The sequence below is a fragment of the Plecotus auritus genome, assembly GCF_963455305.1.
Source record: "Plecotus auritus genome assembly, chromosome: 5".
NCBI lineage: Eukaryota > Metazoa > Chordata > Mammalia > Chiroptera > Vespertilionidae > Plecotus > Plecotus auritus.
In genome coordinates, this window is record NC_137776.1 from 183,330,468 (window position 1) to 183,348,734 (window position 18,267).

Below are 18,267 nucleotides of genomic sequence, written 5' to 3' on the forward strand. Positions count from 1 at the left end.
TAGTATCACATTAAAGTCATGATAATGACATTATAGTTATGTATGAGAATCTCTTTGTTCCTGGCAGATACATGCTGAAGTGTTTTGGGTCAAATATAATACTGTCTGCAGATATTTTCAAAATAATTCAGCAGTGTGTGTGTGTGTGTGTGTGTGTGTGTGTGTGTGAGACACAGTGAGAAAGTAAATGTGACAAATACTAAGGGCTGGTGAGTCCAGGTGAAATCTACATGGGTTTTCATTGTACTCTTCCAACTTTTCTCAGCTTTGAACGTTTTCAGGGGGAAAACTCCGAAGGGAGGGAGGAGGTATTTAAAAATGCAGATTCCCAGGTCCCATTTCCAGGTATTCTGGCTCAGTGCGTCTCTTTTCAATTTCCCTTCGTTCCGTTGCACAAAGTTGGGTACCATGGATCTCCTTTCTTTAACTCCAGACTTCCCTCCCTCCCTACTTCACGGAAGATAAACGCTGAGGATCCAAGAGGTCGACTAGTTTGAGGTCAGCCAGTGGGTTAGCAGGAACATCAGGCCTGGAGTGAGGATTCCTAGCTCACCGCGAAACATTTCGTGAAACATTTAGCGCTCTATCCGCGTGTCTGGGGTGTGTGTGTGTGTGTGTGTGTGTGTGTGTGTGTGTGTGTGTGTCTGTGGTGAGAGGGAGTCTTTGACTTGGAAAACGAAATGGCCCTCTCGAGCCTGTCACGTTTTGACACCAGGGATTATTCTTGGGGTTTTCTCACGTCTATTTAAGAAAAAATCGGAAAACGTCCACGTTGATGGCCGCCAATAGTTTCCTGAAACAAACAAGGTGCACCTAGAACCGTTGGCGTCCCGTCGTCATGGAGACAGGCCATTCCATTCTTCCCTAAGGGGTGGTCTTGACTTTCTCTCCTTCCGGATCCGCGGCACGGCACCTAGAAGATGCTCTGAGGAACCAGAGGGACCTATATGGGCCGTTAGGTCTCCTTGGAACGAGGAGGCTGCCGAGGGAGGTGCACCCCACTCCGGAGGGAGCCCGGAGTCTGGGACCCACCCCGCGGTCCAAGTGGTAGGGTCCAAGTGGTGGGCTCCTCGGAGCTCCCCGCGGGGCCCCAAGCTGGGAACCGCACCGGGTCCAGCCCCGGGTCTACTCCCCGCGACCCCCAGGATGCCAGACGCCAAGAACTCCCGCCAGGACCCCCTACGATGGACGAAGCAGCCGGTGCGCCGCTCGGTCAGCCAGATCTGCCCGCCCCCGCGGCGGCCCCTGACCGTGGCCGACATCCGGCCGGGCATGGAGAACGAGAGGCTGGGGGTCGTGCGGGATTCCATGTTTCAGAACCCGCTCATCGTCAAGGTGAGAGCCCTTTCGAGCTCGCCCCTCACTGAGCGCCCATTCGTCCGGGGGTGCCCGCGTCCAGCCCTGGCCCCACGGCCCGGGTCCCAGCGCGGCGCTGGGGGCTCCCGCTCTGGTCCAGACAGACCTGGACCCCCGTGCGCTCCTAGGTGGCATCCTCTCTGAGCCTCAGCTTCCTCATCCGCAAAGTGGGATGATAAGGGCACTCGTTAAAGGGAGCGATTGGGAGGACTGAACAGGGTGAAGCCCGCGGGACCCCTGGCACAGCCCCCTGCCACGCGGCGAGCCTGCCATGCTGGCCGCTGCTACTTACCCGGGAGCCTGCCGGGGAGCCCACGGGGTGACAGGGCTCACACACCCAGACAATATCCTTACCCCCCCCCCCCCCGCCCCTGCACACCGGCAGCTGGCCCGCAGCGGGCGCTCTGTGCCCCTCCTGGGAGCACCGCTGCTCACGGGCGTTTCCTCTCCATCCAACTCTGATCCGAGGTGCGACACTAAAAAACAGCGCGAATCTGGGCCCTGAGAGGCCGACTGCCAGGAGTGGGGGACCCGAGGCTTCTAACTGGGTCGCCGCCCCCTTGCACTGCACTTCCCTCGTTCAATCTCGTTTCTGGGCTGGTGATCAACCAACTCCCCACGCTTTCCCACGGCCCCGGGCAAAGTCCAATGGAGGCTTGGCGTTGGGAAGCGGTCCGGAGCAGATCTACCTGGCGCCGCTGGAGGGCAGTGTGCCTTTAAAAATGCGCAGCTCCCAGCTGTGGGAGGTGAAAGGCGCCTGGGTAACCATGGATTCAGTAATGACTAGTTACCTGAGCTCCTGGCCTGCTGGGAGCCTAGACTAGAGGCTTTTGTTGGTGGTCTTGTTTGGGGGTCCAGGCAGCCTGGGGTTTCTAAACATCGCGCCAGAACTCGCTGAGTTACTTGGTTCGTGGGAACGCATGGACTCTCCTCCTGCCTCCCCTCGCTGTGTGCCTGGATCCCCACCCCGGGGAAGCGGCTTGTCACCCTGGGCACCTTCCCTCACACACCAAAGTAGAACAAGACCCTCACTGATTTCTAGGCGACAGAGCCACTCTGAGCGGACAGATGGGCCAGACAGATGGGGCTCACCATTCTGGGATCAAGGGGAGAACCAAGTCCCCCAACTCTGATCAGCCACTTTAGTGTTAGGTCATCGCGTTTGCCGGGGCATCACTCTGGGGTGTTCTCACCTGCACATGAACTGCATTTTGGAGTTACTGTTCTCCATGGTGAGTCCGTCATGTGTGATACCCATTTACACACATCTATATATATGTAAAAGCCTCAGCGACCATTAAGACCACTCAACCGAACGACCGGTCAACCGGTCACTATGACACGCACTAACCACCAGGGGGCAGATGCTCAACACAGGAGCTGCCCTCTGGTGGTCAGTGCGCTCCCACAGCCAACCTCCCACGGTTCCTCTCTCCCCCTCTCCCCCCTCCCCCTGCCAGCCAGGCCCGATTGGCCCTGATGGGTCGGGACTGGGCGAGATGGCCCCAATTGGCCTCGATCGCCGGCCAGGCCGAGGGATCCCACCCATGCACGAATTCGTGCACCGGGCCTTAGTATATACATACACACATTAGACATATACATACATTGTGTACACATCTACACAAACATGTGTATATATACAGAATACATACATAATATAATACAGGGGTGGGCAAAACTAGGTTTATAGCTGCTCCTATGGAAAATAATGCAATAATTAATAAGTCGCACAAGGATAAACTCTGTTTCATGTACTCACAACGGTAAACCTACTTCTGCCCACGCTGCATACGCCTGCAAATCAAATTTCCTTCCTTTTCTCCTTGTGCTTGCTTCACTCCACTTTGAGGACAGCGTTTGGCCTCTGGGTGGCGCTAGCCGCCCGGCTCCCAGGACAGATTCCACCTCGCTCTGCGCACCTGCGTTTGGGTTGGGGATTGCAGATGTCTGACTGAGGGCCAGGGGCTTGTCTTCAGGGCCCGAGATGCAGCGCAGGTCCCTGTGAAGGGGGGCTGTGTGCCCTCTCACTGCGCCCGGCTCCTCCCCGGCCAGGGTGCCGGGGCCCACCGGCCTCCCCTTCTCCTTCCTCCCCCAGTTCCTGATGGGCTGTGGGTTCTTCCTGCCGCAGTTCTGATATGTGCACACTTCACTGCTGACCGCCGCCGTGGGCCTTTCCACCCGAGCCAGGCCCACGTGCGCTGGGAGACCTGAGAGGGAGGAGGAGCCCTGGCCGCGGCCTTTCGCAGCCCCTCTTGCGGGTGGACCGTGGCGGCTCTGCCCGGTGCTGGCAGCCCGGAGCCTGCGGTAGAAGCTGCGGCTCAGCAGGATCACCCCTGCAAACAGCTTCCTGTATAAACACTGAAATTACAAACAAACTTGGGGGTTTTGACTTTCAAGAAAAGAAGATTGAAGGTACTCAAGATTGTGGAGACCTTTAGAAATCTTTAAAAAAAAATTGCTCAGGTTTCTCTTGGGGCCTGGCTGGTGGCTCCTCATGGTGGCATGCAGGTTGTGAGCGTATTTAGGTCCTAAGTCTGAACCTGAAGGCCGCGTCTATATGGAAGGATATAGCCCCTTAGCATCGGCACTCGCTCCACCCTCCGGGGCTGTGTTCTCCGGTGAACAGGACCAGGCTTGCTTTTCATTTCACACGCACACCACCTCATCCAACCAGCGGGGCTGTTTCACAGGCTCGGAGTTTACCGGGACGATGCACGTCAGTCTGTCAAGAACAGGCCTGCAGGCCCCGGCCGGTTTGGCCCAGTGGATAGAGCGTGGGCCTATGGGTTTGATTCCGGTCAAGGGCACGTACCTCCGTTGCAGCCCCCTCCCTGGTCCGGGCCCTGGTCAGGGCGCATGCAGGAGGCAGCCGATCAATGTGCCTCTCCCACATCAATATTTCTCTCTGTCTTCCCGTCCCTTTTCCACTCTCTCTAAAAATCAATGGGAAAATATTCTCAGGTGAGGATTTAAAAAAAAAAGAAGAAGAAGAAGAACAGGCCTGCAAGATGCCCAGTAACTAGGTGAAAAGTGAGAAACGCAGACGCCCACACCCGCATTGCATCTCCAAACGCTCGACAAGGCTCTGCCTCGTTTAAAAGCAAGCCAGCCAGGTTATTAGCAGAACGGACTTAACCAAGCGGGTGTTTCATGTGGTCCCCAAAACATGGAAATATTTCCCGTTAGAAAGAGCTTCCGCTCTGGTGTCTAAAGTGATGTGCTGTTAGCCAGTTCTCCTGCAGAGGCGACTTTCCGGGAAGAATAAAATTAAATAGAAGAAGAACCCAGCTTGCCTCTCACCTCCCCAGAGTTCTGCGACTCAACATACGCGCCCCCGCCCTTCCCCAACCACCCCCCCCCCCCCCCCCCCCCCGCAGTCGCCTTCAATCGCGCAGAGCCTGTCAGCGCGCACGCGCCCCGCAGCTCAGCGATACCTGTCAATCCAGTTCTGGGAGAGACGGCTTGGTTTGCTCCCTGACAGCCTGGAATCTTCTGTCGCCCTGGAGAGGCAGCCATGTACAGGGGAATTGATTGAATCGAGCCCCCCTCAGAAAGTGCAAATGATCACGGCTCCCGGTTTTTTCCATAATTTATTGATGCTTTTGTTTTCTGTGGGGGGTTGTGTCACAAACAGGAAGTGCGTGCACTTGTAAAATAGAGTCATCTCACCACATCGGAGGGGCTTGCAGACAGCTAGTCGATTCCTTTTTTTGAGGAGAGGAAGGCCCGGGGAGGGGAAGAGACTCGTCACCGGCGCCACTCTGACCGGTCACAAGGTGGGCTGAGATCCTGGCCCCGGACTCCCAAGCCACATGTTTTTCGGCCCACAACACACTAATTAATTTGTGGCAACCCAGACGGGGTACACAGTACAGCAGGCGGTCAAGTGTTGACCAGCGAATGTGATTCCCACATTTCACTCAGCGCCCCTTCCAAAATGACTTCTACTCATTCCTCGGGGACTGTTGGCAGCTAAGAAATATTTATTGGGTGTTTACTAAGCGCCCAGCACCTTCCCAGGCTTCCTTGGGGGCATAGAACCAAGTTCAGAACTCAGCCCCTGCCCACAAGGAGCTAACTATTTTTTTAAAAATAGATTTTATTGATTTTTTACAGAGAGGAAGAGAGAGGGATAGAAAGTTAGAAACATCAATGAGAGAGAGACATTGATCAGCTGCCTCCTGCACACCCCCCACTGGGGATGTGCCCGCAACCCAGGTACATGCCCTTGACCGGAATCGAACCTGGGACCCTTCAGTCCACAGGCTGACGCTCTACCCACTGAGCAAAACCAGTTAGGGCAAGGAGCTAACTATTTAGCTGGGGAGATGGAGTATGTGCCATGTATATTGCATGCATATATATAGTGCATGTATATGTTGCTTCACACAGCACCTACCTTTAAGAAAGCTCTCAGGAATGTTAGCTCTTATTCCCGTGTGTGTGCGCGCGTGCCTGCACACACACACACACACACACACACACACACACACACACACAATAAAAGCAATGTCAGGGGGCACCCCCTGCAAGTTTCAGATGAGCTGCCTGAGCCAGAAGGGTTGAGATTGGAGGGGCGGACGCCCTGAGCAGGTCTTGGAGGCTTTGTGAACGCACAGGCCTGGCTGGGACCTGGCAGGGTGCAGACCACGGTGGACTGGAAACACTGAGCCCCTGGGGTGCACCTTCTGTAGATCCCGAGTGTCCACAGGTTCCACCCCAGCTCTAGTGAGCTTACGAGCCTCCGTGCCGCCGCTGGGTCCGTTACTATCGCCACGAGGAAGCACTTATTCAGAGCCAGTGGGTTCGGATTGGATGCGCTACCCAACTAGGAACCGTGCCAGGCCCACTAGCAGCCTAACGCAGCGGTGGGCAAACTACGGCCCGCGGGCCGGATCCGGCTGTTCTATCCAGTTCTCTTGCTCTCCCCTCCGCTCCTTTACTTTGAATTTATATTAGTTCACACAAACACTCCATCCATGCTTTTGTTCCGGCCCTCCGGTCCAGTTTAAGAACCCATTGTGGCCCTCGAGTCAAAAAGTTTGCCCACCCCTGGTAACGTCTGAATAAATGTCGATGCTGGTGAACACGAACGCCTAGAGCCCATCGCAAAGCAGGCGGCAGCCAACGCAGCTGTACAAGGTGCCCGGCGCGGGTCAGGGTTTTTACCACGTTCCAGTAAAGTGCGAAAAGGTCACACTCGGCCTCATCCCTTGAAGAGACAATACTGTCGGTTGCCTGGCGCCTTTTACATTCGGTTACAATGTATCAGGAGAAAATGAACGGGGAGGAAGGGGTTCAAAGTGGCTGTCCATCCTGTTGGCCCCGCCTGGGTGGCCGGCCAGCGGGTAGGTTTTGTTTTTTAGGGGAAGCGTGGGTCCATCCATCCTTGCCACTTCCCCTCTGGGTCCTGGCTTTCTTTTGGAACCAAAGCCTCCCCGCTCCGGCCGCAGCCACATCCTCCGGGCGCGCCCAGGGCTGGCAGCCGGGGCCATTGCAAAGGCTTCTCAGTGAGTCGCCGCCCCGCCTCTCCCCGCCAGCTCCTGCGTGACTGGAAGTGAGGACCGTGCAAACCAGGCCAGGCCAGGCCGCGGCTGTTTCTTCCCGCAGACACAGCTACAGCCACAGACACAGCCACAGCCACAGACACAGCCACAGACACAGCCACAGACACAGCTACAGACACAGACACAGACACAGACACAGACACAGCCACAGACACAGCCACAGACACAGACACAGACACAGACACAGACACAGACACAGCCACAGCCACAGACACAGACACAGACACAGCCACAGACACAGCCACAGACACAGCCACAGACACAGACACAGCCACAGCCACAGACACAGCCACAGACACAGCCACAGACACAGCCACAGCCACAGCCACAGACACAGCCACAGACACAGCCACAGCCACAGCCACAGACACAGACACAGCCACAGCCACAGACACAGCCACAGACACAGACACAGACACAGCCACAGACACAGACACAGCCACAGCCACAGACACAGAGCAGTACGGCGGTGGCCCGGGCAGATCTCACATCGGAGCCCGCCCCGGAGGGAAAGGCCAGCACAGGGTGTGGGTGGCAGGCTGGAGCGGGCAGGCCCGAGGGCGAGGGCTGCCAGCCACTTGCTGGTGAGGTTCCTGATGGGGAGCCTCAGCTTCCTCTCTGTGAACTGGGCTGGCAGTAGCTGGCACCTGGCCACGGGGCGTGGTGAGCACTGAATGAGACGGCACAGGTGCGCAGGCCCAGGGGGGCGCTTCCTAAGCGGGCAGATTGGTTATTTTCCAGGGCCAGGATCGCATGATTCCTCGCCCCTTCTCTTCCTCCAGACAACCTTCTTATTCTCAGCAGCTGACGCTGAGTAAATGCTACGATCTGAACTTCCAAAATAAAATCGTAATGACGCCCCCCCACCCCCAGTGCTTCTTCTTCCCCCGCGGTGTTCTCTCGAAGAATGCGGTCACCCTCCCCGTCCCCGTCCCCTGCGCCTGTGTGCCCTGGAGGAGACGGGTGCGCCCTGGCGACAGGCGGACACCCCGCTCTCCAGCTCTCCCGAGGGCGCCTGGGCGAGTGGCCTGACTTCTGAGCCTGTTTCCTCCTTCGTGAAGCACGAGCGCCTGCTTCCCAGGGTGATGGAGACGGATGAAACGGACTGCGGCTCGTGGAAGAGATGATGACGGGATTGTTATAGATAGAGTCATGAGAGATCCTTCTAGAATGAGACCGGCGGTCCTCGGTTGAGGGGCAGTTTTGCTCCCCAGGGAACAGCTGCCACATCTGAAGATTTTATCACAACGGGGGGGGGGGGGCGGGGGTGCCACTGGCATCTAGTGGGTAAAGCCGGGGATGCCCTCCGTGTCCTGCAACGCCCAGGATGCCCCTCAAATAGGGACTCATCTGACCCAAGTGTCAGTGGTGCCGACGCTGAGGAAGCCGGAACCAGGAAACATGAGCACACGGAGGGTTCGTTATTAGCTCACCAGGGCCCAGGCGCTCCGAAAACCTCAGGCACTGACTGTGGAGATGAGACGTTTAGTTCTCATCGCTCCTCTCTCCATTGTTTGCTTCTGTGCCGCCCCCTCCCCCTTAATGGCTATTATAAAAAATATATTTTTTATTGATTTTTTACAGAGAGGAAAGAAAGGAGAGGGACAGAGAGTTAGAAACATCGATGAGAGAGAAACATCCATCAGCTGCCTCCTGCACACTCCCTACTGGGGATGTGCCCGCAACCAAGTACATGCCCTTGACTGGAATCGAACCTGGGACCCTTCAGTCTGCAGGCCGACGCTCTATCCACTGAGCCACACCGGTCAGGGCTTAATGGCTATTTTAAACCTCCTCCCCTTTTTGAATGCCATCCTCCCCCTCGGGTATGGCTTCCGTAAGTCTGCTGGCTTTCGTCTAGGGCTTGTCTCCAGCCTCAGCCACGCTGTGGTTTAAAAACATAAGAAGCGTGCCCAGCACTCCATAGAGCGTGGGCCAGTAACGCGCCGGAGAAGCTACCGAGCACAGGGCCGTCTGTGGCGTGACCTGGTTGGTACGCCAGCCTGGTTCCCTGGCCCACCACCCCTGGTTTGGTTTGGTTTGGTTTGGTTTGTTTCTCCGCAGCATGAACTCCTCTGAGACCCAACACGGAACTGATTTGGTTACACCAGGAATTACACTCCGGTGGCCGGGGCCCCACCGAAGCTGACATGTTGCCGTGGCAGTAAGTGCAGCTTTTCAGGGAAGCGAACGCGTGCCCTTTGCAAAGAAAACAGCGGTAACCCCCCAGCAGCGTAAAGGCACAAGCATTTCAAGGCGCTTGGGTCAGGAGACTGACCGACGTGGGTCAAGAGCAGAAAGGTCCACGCGAGCAGCGCCCTGCGGGAGGACGCCCCCCGCCCCCCCCCCCCCCCCCCCCGCGGGACCATCGGAGGAAGCACGGAATGAGCTCATGGCTGAGCCTTTCTATGAACCAAACAATACACATTTGGGGACCAGTGAGCCAGAGCGGCAGGACGGATGCCTTTGTGTAGATCAAAGTGGTTTGTGTTTGTCCAGAAGAGGGAGAGAGGAGGCTCTGAAGCGCTTTGATTTCAGGGTAGGGCGTCCGTGAGAGGCGCCCGCTCGCTGCCAGGGGCCGGCCCTGCGTAGCCACTTAGCACAGCGTCCCAGCTGCATCGGCGCAGCGGAGAGAGCCCGCACGGAGACAGGGCTCCCCAAACCCAGGCAGGGAGGGGAGCTCGTGGCCACGACACCGCAGCGCGGAGAACTAGAGAGTCCCTGGCGGCTCTGCTGGCCACTGTTACCGAGCGCAGTGCGTTGGGCCCTTCTGCCGCCTGACGCTGCCACCCTAGTGTCCCCAGGATGTGGCATTGCATCCCCGTCCCCCGTCTCCCGAGAGATCACGAAGGACAGAGGCTTGGCTGTTTGTTTGTTTATTTATGTCGGCGTGCGGAGTGAGCCCATCCGGCAACGAGCGCCACAACGCGCAAGGTTCTAGTGGGAACGCAAGAGGTGTGAGAATTCGTCCCCATGGAGTCTGTGGGCCGGTCAAGGCAGAACCAGCTCTGCACCGTAAAACCGACCGTCAGAGTCATTACAGGTGGAAGGAGAGGGCGCGAGAGGCGAGCGTCAGGGACAGGAGCGCCGGGCTGGGCTGTGGGACCGGTGGGCTCTGGGGGTGGACAGGAGGGGGGGGCCCCGGGGCGGCGCTGGCCTGGGCGCGGGCACAGCACCTCATGAAGACGAGGTGTTTTCCGCGAGCACCGACGAGGCTGGGATTCTGTGAGCGCCGTGAGGGCGCGGCGGGAGGTGCGTGCACCCTCACTGCAGGAGTCAGCAGGCCCTTCTGAGCACCTCCTGTGGCCCAGGCACAGAACTGGGCACCGAGGCTACGGGGGAAGCCAGCCTGGACGGAGGCCTTGCCCGCAAAAGGACTAACCATCGCGTAGAAACTGGCATAAGAACAGGCAGCAAAGTAGTACAGGTGAGGGGACCGCGGTCTGCCCGGAGCCATGCTCACCGGCAGGTCTCAGACCGGGGGCTGGAGCCGAAAACTGACACAAAGACCAGGAGTAAGTGAGTGCAGGGGCTGGAGGGGGGGCAGAGGTGGAGCCAGGTTTCACGTGGCCTGAAGCTGAGAGACCAGAGACATCGACCAGTGGGCAGGCGCCAGTGGCCATAAGTGCCGACGTGTAAGCGGGTCTTTCCGGCTCCCCGCTTCTGGAGGAGAACGTCTGTCTGGCGTCTGAGGGCTCCTCTCTCTCAGGCAGCAGCCTGCTTTCTCCAGGCGGAGCCTCCCAGGCCGCCTGGCAGGTGCTTGGGGGCCTGACTTCCCCTGGCGTCGCAGGGGTGGGGGCCGGGACCCTGGGCTTCCCGGGAGCTCTGGCTAAGGACCCTGTGGCCAGCTGACACCCCTGCACCAGCGGGCAGCTGCCCTTCGTGGGGCCCCTGTGTGCCTGGCCCTTCGTAGTCATCATCCCCCTGAAGTCTTTGCAGCAATCCTGGGAGACGGGGCTAGCATCATTCCAATTTTACAGATGGGGAAGCTGAGGCTGAGAGCGGTTACACAAGTCAGAACTGTGACACCAGGGCCCCGTTTGCTGAGTCCCTGCCAAGTGCCAGACTCTCACAGACGTGCTCTCAGCTCTGCAGGGTCCGTGTTCTGAGCTCAGGAAGGCTCGGCAACATGCTCAAAAGTCACACAGCGGGGAGATGGCAGAGGGCAGGGCCTGTGCGCAGCCGCGGCGAGTCACGGTCCTGACCGGTTGGCCACACTGTCTGTCACTCCAGAGGCTCCCTGGTCCTGACGGGGGAGAGGAATCCAGGTCAACTCCATCCCTCTAAAGCACCCACTTCCCCAGCGGTGCGCGTGCTGTTCTCACGGAGCCTACAGCCTACCTGGGCGCACACGCACCACACATGCACATGCGCCATGCATGCACATGAACCACATATGCCCATGCACAGGTACCATGCACACACATGTATCACACGTGTACCATGCATACACATGCACACTCACCATGCACACCCACACATGCAGATGTGGTCCGCACAAGGCTGAAACGATGGGACCAGGCTGGGGGGTCAGACACGCCAGAGAGTTAGGAGCGTGAGGGACGGCCGTGGCCGTGGCCGTGGCCGTGGCCCGGAGTGTCCGGAAAAGCCCCGGGGAGCTGCTGGGAGGCCAGGCAGGACTCAGCCCTGCGGAGACAGAGAGGGCCTCTCAGACGCAGAAACGCCGGACAAGGGAGACACCGGGTGCCCGGAGGTGGGTGTCCGAGGGAACTGGAGGAGCCTGGTTTGGGGAAGGCATCAGGCTGGGGCGGCTTACGGAGTCCCGCATACGTTTTAAGAAGAGACAGGACGTAAAGAGGGGAGCGTGGACACGGCGTTTCCCACGGCGCGGAGTTTAGGTTCCTCAAAACGCGTGCATCTGCGGGCGGGGAGCCAGGATGGCCCGGGCGAAAGTGCCACCCAGGCTGACCAGGGTGGCCGCAGCCATTCAGAGGGAAGGGGTCCCTCCTCCCCCATCCCCCCACGCCGCCCCACCTCCCTAATCAGTGAGAGCAAATTGTTATCAGATTAACCCAGCCCTGAAAAGCACAGTCCGGCACCCTCACAGTTAGTTAGCATTTAGATGGCCTGGGCCGGGCCCACACAACAGGCATCAAAGCCGGCTCGGGGCGGCCGCGGGGATTAATTTCTTTAACCGCCAGGCCTGATCTGGCCCAGCTCATTACCCGGCCTCGTCAGTGTGGCTGGGAGATGCGATTGAAGATTATAGCGTTTAGGCCGTGCCCTGCTTTCTGCCGAGAGCAGGGCTGTTGAATGGCACATTCTCCCGCGGCCCCGCCAATACTCAGCGGCCTGAGGTTCTAATTCTGCTTCATTTAAACTTCATCAACTTTTCCAATCAAGTGGAAGGATCGAGATGGGCTCTGTGAGCAGAAAGGCCGCTTCCCTTTGTCACGTAATTTATTCTGTTTTCTCCTTCCCTCCCCCCACCCTGCTTTCTCTCGCCCGCCTCACTCTGCGCCCCCACCAGGCCCCCCTCCTCATCCCAATGCTGAAAATGAGATTACAGTATTTAAATGACTATGATAATCAATCTGGGGACCCGGAGCTGAGACTGAGGTTAATTTTTCTTAGCAGAACAAAGGCGCGCCGTGCCTCGGGGACGGAAGGTGCCGCCTGGCCTCCTGCTGGCGTGTCTCTCCCCCCGAAACTGCAGGCTGGGGGTCTTTCCTTGTTGCTAACTAGGCACCGGGTGTGATGTTGCACGGCGGCAGCCCCTCGGAGAGCAGGAATGTAATTTTGAACTGATAAACAGCTAACGGCCTTCCATCAACAATTTTAATGGAGGGAAAAAAAAGTCACTCGTACGATAGGAGTACAGATCTAATGAAAGGGTGATCATTTACCTTGTTTATTTTTAAACACGCGAGGAATCACTTCCCACTGCGTTCGAACAGTAATTACAGCCACGCGGTGGCCCCCGTAAACTTTGGAACAAAGAGCCTTGTCACTCAGGCGGACTCCTTCCTGGCAGCTTTTGCCGCCGTGGAAGTTGAGATTTTGTCACGTTCCGGCTAATTGGAAACAGGGTCATTATCCCATTGAACATCGACAGGAAAGTGACTTGTTGGGCCGGTACCTGTAGCACGCGCGAGCTGGTACCCGCCGGCCCCCCGGCCCTGCTTCTGAAACAGAGAGAATCAAAATATGTAGATTTCTTTGTCTCCCTTCGCTACCTCGTCAGGGCTGTTTTACATGCCGCCACCCAATGCTATCTTTTATTTGTGTCAGGAGAAAGGATTTGACAAGTTCCGTGTACGATGCGCGCTTGGCGAGGCACATTCTTCATACCGGTTCTGAGCGGGAAATGAAACCGTCTTCCCACAGAACGAGCAGCATCATTTTGGAACAGGCTTCTTAGGAGACAGGCTTCTTAGGAGCGCACGGGCGCTGCCGAACTTGATTTGCGCACGCGGTCCAGCGAAGTCTAATACGTTGGTTAAAAAGTAGGGTTTGGCCCCTAACCAGTTTGGCTCAGTGGATAGAGCGTCGGTCTGCGGACTGAAGGGTCCCAGGTTCGATTCCGGTCAAGGGCATGTACCTTGGTTGCGGGCACATCCCCAGTGGGGAGTGTGCAAGAGGCAGCTGAATCGATGTTTCTGACTCTCTATCCCTCTCCTTTCCTCTCTGTAAAAAATCAATAAAATATATTTTTTTAAAAAAAAGTGGGGTTTGGTTTCCACATGCAACCCTAGTTGGGGGGGGGGGATGAGAACCAAGGTCTTCCAGCAGGGGTGCCTGATGCTGCATCCCCCTCCCTCCCCGACCCCCCCCCCCCCTTCAAGTTGTCTTGGGCTGGAGAACATTGTTCCTCCTCTAGAGTAGAATGACTCTGTTTCAGGCCCTTTAAACGGTGGGCGAGTCTCTGACAGTTCTCTGCATTTGCAACGCAAGATGTTTAATAACCACCGTCGTCTGAAGGAGCAGCAAAAACCATCAGCAGCCTTATTGGCGAAGAGTGAGCGCCCCCCCACCCCATCTCCACTTTCCGTCTCTGTTTACCTAAAAAAGAAGACTCTCTGGCCCTCTGTGCTACCAAATTCATCTGGGGGCAGCGGTTTACGGTGACATTTTTCTTTCTTATAGCAAATATTGACTCACCGTGGGGAAATTAAAACTCCATTAGGCGTCGCTCCCCGGTCCAGCAGGCTACATCACGCCGCCGCGGAGCTCCCATTAATTGGCTCTTCCTCAGGAATAATGCAGGGGGCGCCGAGGAAAGGAGAGGGAAGATGGATTCAAACCGTAATTCCTTACAGTGACACCATCCCCACCAGCCAAGGTGATCATTACATGGCTATTCGTCTAAATGTGGAGAAGCGCTGCCTAATCAGATAATGAAATTTATCTACACCGCGCTGTTTCCAGGCTGGGGGCGACTTGCCTGCAGACGCGGGCGCCAGCCTGGACCAGATGTGGGCGGCTCAGGACTGGCCTCCCCGGGCACAGCACTGATCCTTCCGTGGGGGCAAGACATTTTCTTCCCCGAGATGAGACAAGATGCCCCTCCGCCCGCCCACGGCTCCCTTTCCAACGCAAACGCTCTGGCTTTCTGCCCACCGTCTCCTCTGCCCGCCAGCAATTCCCGTGGGGCCCACCTGAGTCCCATCGCGACTCCTCTGCTCCTTCTCGGCTCCAGTGATTGCCCCGCTTTGTGGCTAGGACCGCCGTGAGGAATGACCACAACCTGCGCGGCCAGAAGTCGGAGGTCGAGGCGCCGGCCCGGGGGCTCCTTCTGAGGCTGTGAGGCAGGACCTGCCGTGGGCTCTGCCTCGGGCATGTAGATGGCTGTCTCATATTCACACGGCCTTCTCCCTACATGTGTGTTTATGTCCGAATCCCCCCTTTTGCTAAGGACATAGGTCATATTGGATTAGGGACCCACTTTACTCCTTTATGACCTCATCTTAATGAATTGCCTTTGCAACGACCCTGTGGCCGAATCAGGTCACCTTCTGAGGTCCCTGGGGTTAGGACTTCAACATGTGACCGCTTTGGGCTTGGGTCCTGGTCCCTGGTCCATGAGTTGTGGTAAGGATAACAAGGTGACCCCTAGAGTGGCATTTGTCATGTTGAACTTGAGGCCACTCTCTTGATGGGGTCATGGAGATGTCATTTAGAGCTCGTGGGCCACTCATGAATACACAACCATGTGCTATCTATGGTACTTCTGTTTTGTCATTGGTATTAAACCTTAAGCATAACCATCTGTAAGATACTCCTTGAGACCATATCTTACACCATACTTCTTTTCCTTTCCTGCAGAGTTATTTATCCATCCATCCATTCATCCATCCACCATCTATGTATCCATCCATCCATCCATCCAACCACCATCTATCTATCCATCCATCCATCCATCCATCCATCCACCATCTATCTATCCATCCATCCATCCATCCACCATTATGTATCCATCCATCCATCCATCCACCATCTATCTATCCATCCATCCATCCACCATCTATCTATCCATCCATCCATCCATCCACCATCTATGTATCCATCCATCCTCCCTCCTTCCATCCATCCTTCCGTCCTTCCTTCCTTCCACCCATCCCTCCATCCCTCCATCCATCTGTTGTTTTAGTCAACAAATGCTTTAGTATTGACTGGATTTCCACTTCCATGCCAGGCACTGGACTAGATGTTGGTGAGCAAAATCGGACATGATCCCTGCCCTTGTGGAACCCTACAGTCTAATCGGGCAGATGAGCATTCATGAAAGAATCCCAAGTAAATGTAGGATTGCAGATGTATTAAGAGTGAAGACAGAGCAGCTCATGATGCAGTTAATTGGGAGATTTCACGTGGCTAGGAATGGGGGTCAGGGACGATTCCTTGGAGAAAATGAACATTGAGCTGAGATTTGAATTCACCGGGAAAGGAATGGGAGGTCGGGGGGAGGAGAAGGACCAGGGCACTTCAGGCTCCTGGCAGAGCATGTGCGAAGGGCCTGGGCAGGAGAGGGTGCGGTGACCCCAGGCACTGAGGAGGGCTGGTGTGGTTGGATGTGGTGGGGAGAGGGTGCGGTGACCCCAGGCACTGAGGAGGGCTGGTGTGGTTGGATGTGGTGGGGAGAGGGTGTGGTGACCCCAGGCACTGAGGAGGGCTGGTGTGGTTGGATGTGGTGGGGAGAGGGTGCGGTGACGCCAGGCACTAAGGAGGGCTGGTGTGGTTGGATGTGGTGGGGAGAGGGTGCGGTGACCCCAGGCACTGAGGAGGGCTGGCATGGTTGGATGTGGTGGGGAGAGAGTGCGAAGAGGCAGGGGCTATGTCTCCTGGGCGGGATCATGCAGGGCCTTGTTGGAGGCCAGTTGTGGAGTTTGACCTCTAGCCGAGAGTCCTGAGGAGCCACGGAGGCCCGTCACCACGGTTAGCATGTCCGTTAAGCTGTCTGTGTGGGTGGGTTCTGTGTGGGCAGGAACCGGGTCTCCTTCATCTTTTATCCCCAGTGCCCTTGGCATAAAGTAGGTGCTCAATAAATGTTTGCTGAACGAGTGAGCCAAGAAGCGGCTGACCGAGCACCCGGGAGACTGCTTCCTCGTGAATAGTCAGCCAGGCGTTTCTGGAACGCCCCGATTTATCTTCCAGTTCAAGGTTAGACACTTGCGTTTTAAGGTTATAGACGGCTGTTCTCCAGAAGGAAGGCACAGCCGCGTGCACAGGTGGGCGGCACCGACTCACCTGCCCTGTGGCCTGGGGGAGCTATGTCTGTGGGGAACTCCGTGCCACTGGGAGGTGATCTGTACCAACAGCACATGCTCCGGCCCCAAGCGCCGCGGAGCCCCATGGAGCACACGGCTGGGGGCGCGGGTGGTGTTCTGGTCGGCCTGTTGGCTTGAGCATTTAACAAGGAAATCCAAAGGGGGACTTGGGAGGTGCGCCCCCACGGAGCGCAGCCATTGCGCCAGGCGCCCAGGGGAAGAGGGAGTCCCTCGAAGAGCTGGAAAGAGCTCTGCTGAGGGGGTGCTGAGCCCCTGGCAGCCCAGGAGAGCGTGCGAGTCAAGCCTGACCGCGGAGAGAAAGGCATTGGTCCCGGACGTGTAACATGGGCCGGTGGGTCCCTTCTGGGCCGCCTCCTGAGGTGGTGCCCTGGGCTCTGAGGATTTGTATTGTGTTTGTAAGCCGACAGGGTAATCCTGGAAACAGCGGGGCGCAGGCAACCAGGCGGACTTCAAACCCTGCTGATCAAACAGTCCCTCCTCTCCCCAGAAGGCTCACGAGACAGAGAGAGCGGGCTGATGAAAACGTCAGCGAGATTGCCCACTTCCTGTATTTATTTACTTAATGCAGCCACTTCCATCTCGGGTTCAGAGAGGGGGGCGGAGAGAGAGGGAGAGAGGGAGAGAGAGAGAGAGAGAGAGGAGAGAGAGAGAGAAAGAGAGAGAGGGAGGGAGGGAGGGAGGGAGGGAGGGAGGGAGGGAGAGAAATGTAGAAATTCGCCGGAAGCCCCTTTCCTGATCCTTCGCCCCGCGGCACGGCGTGCGGACCCGAACTCTTCTCTCCAGTTGTGGGTAAGGACAAGACTCTAGGAAGAGGGGTTGGCTTGTGCTCGCTTTGAAGCAAATAAAAGTGGAAGAGGCCAGTTTGCTACGGACGCCCCGGCCTCCCAGGGCGGTGGCCGGTCACCGAGGGGTGGTGAGTAAGACAAGGTCACTGCGCTCAAACGGCCTTCACGGTGATCCTAGCAGCACCTGGTCCCGCCAAGATGACAAGAATTCAGTTAATAGGGCACCTAATGGGCCCGCGTGACCTGACCCTTCAAGACCAGGAGGGCACCCCAAGGGCCACCTTCATTTCAAACCCTTTAATGCTTGGTGATGTCAGCTAATGACTTCATCAGCACCACTGCCCCCCAGACCAGTGAGAGAGAGAGAGAGAGAGAGAGAGAGAGAGAGAGAGGGTTCAACCTGGTGTGGATTTTGCCATGTGGGCCTTTAATGCTGGCGAGCTTGAGGTCATGGTACCCAGATGGTGCGTCTGGGGCTCACCATCCGTCAGCAGCAGGTGCTCACCCCCAGGGAGACTCTGGGCAGCGGAGCGAGGCTGGCCTGGTTATGGACTGGGCAGGTGCCTTCGTCTCCTGTGGCTGCCATAACAACCACCACAACTGGGCGGCTCGAAACAGCAGACGAATATTCGCTCGGGAGACCAGAAGGCCGAAACCAAGATGCTGCGGGGGCCCTGGGAACCTTCCCTGCGTCGTCCGGCTTCGGGCGCTCCAGGCGTTCCTTGGCTTGGGACGGGGTCGCTGCGATCGCTGCCTCGTGGGCACGTGGCCTTCCGCTCTGCATCTGTATTCTCCTATTCTTTCTTA

General features: G+C 57.1%; 1 protein-coding gene across 1 annotated transcript in view; it reads left to right on the forward strand.

Annotated features, from left to right (window-relative positions):
* The first annotated feature begins 1,094 nt into the window (after positions 1–1,094).
* CFAP77 (cilia and flagella associated protein 77) overlaps positions 1,095–18,267 on the forward strand; it is a 97,266-nt gene continuing 80,093 nt past the window's right edge. Inside the window, exon 1 of the mRNA XM_080669795.1 lies at positions 1,095–1,335. Coding sequence (XP_080525921.1) covers positions 1,147–1,335 — 189 coding nt within the window. The 5' untranslated portion in view covers positions 1,095–1,146. The remainder of the gene's footprint in view (positions 1,336–18,267) is intronic.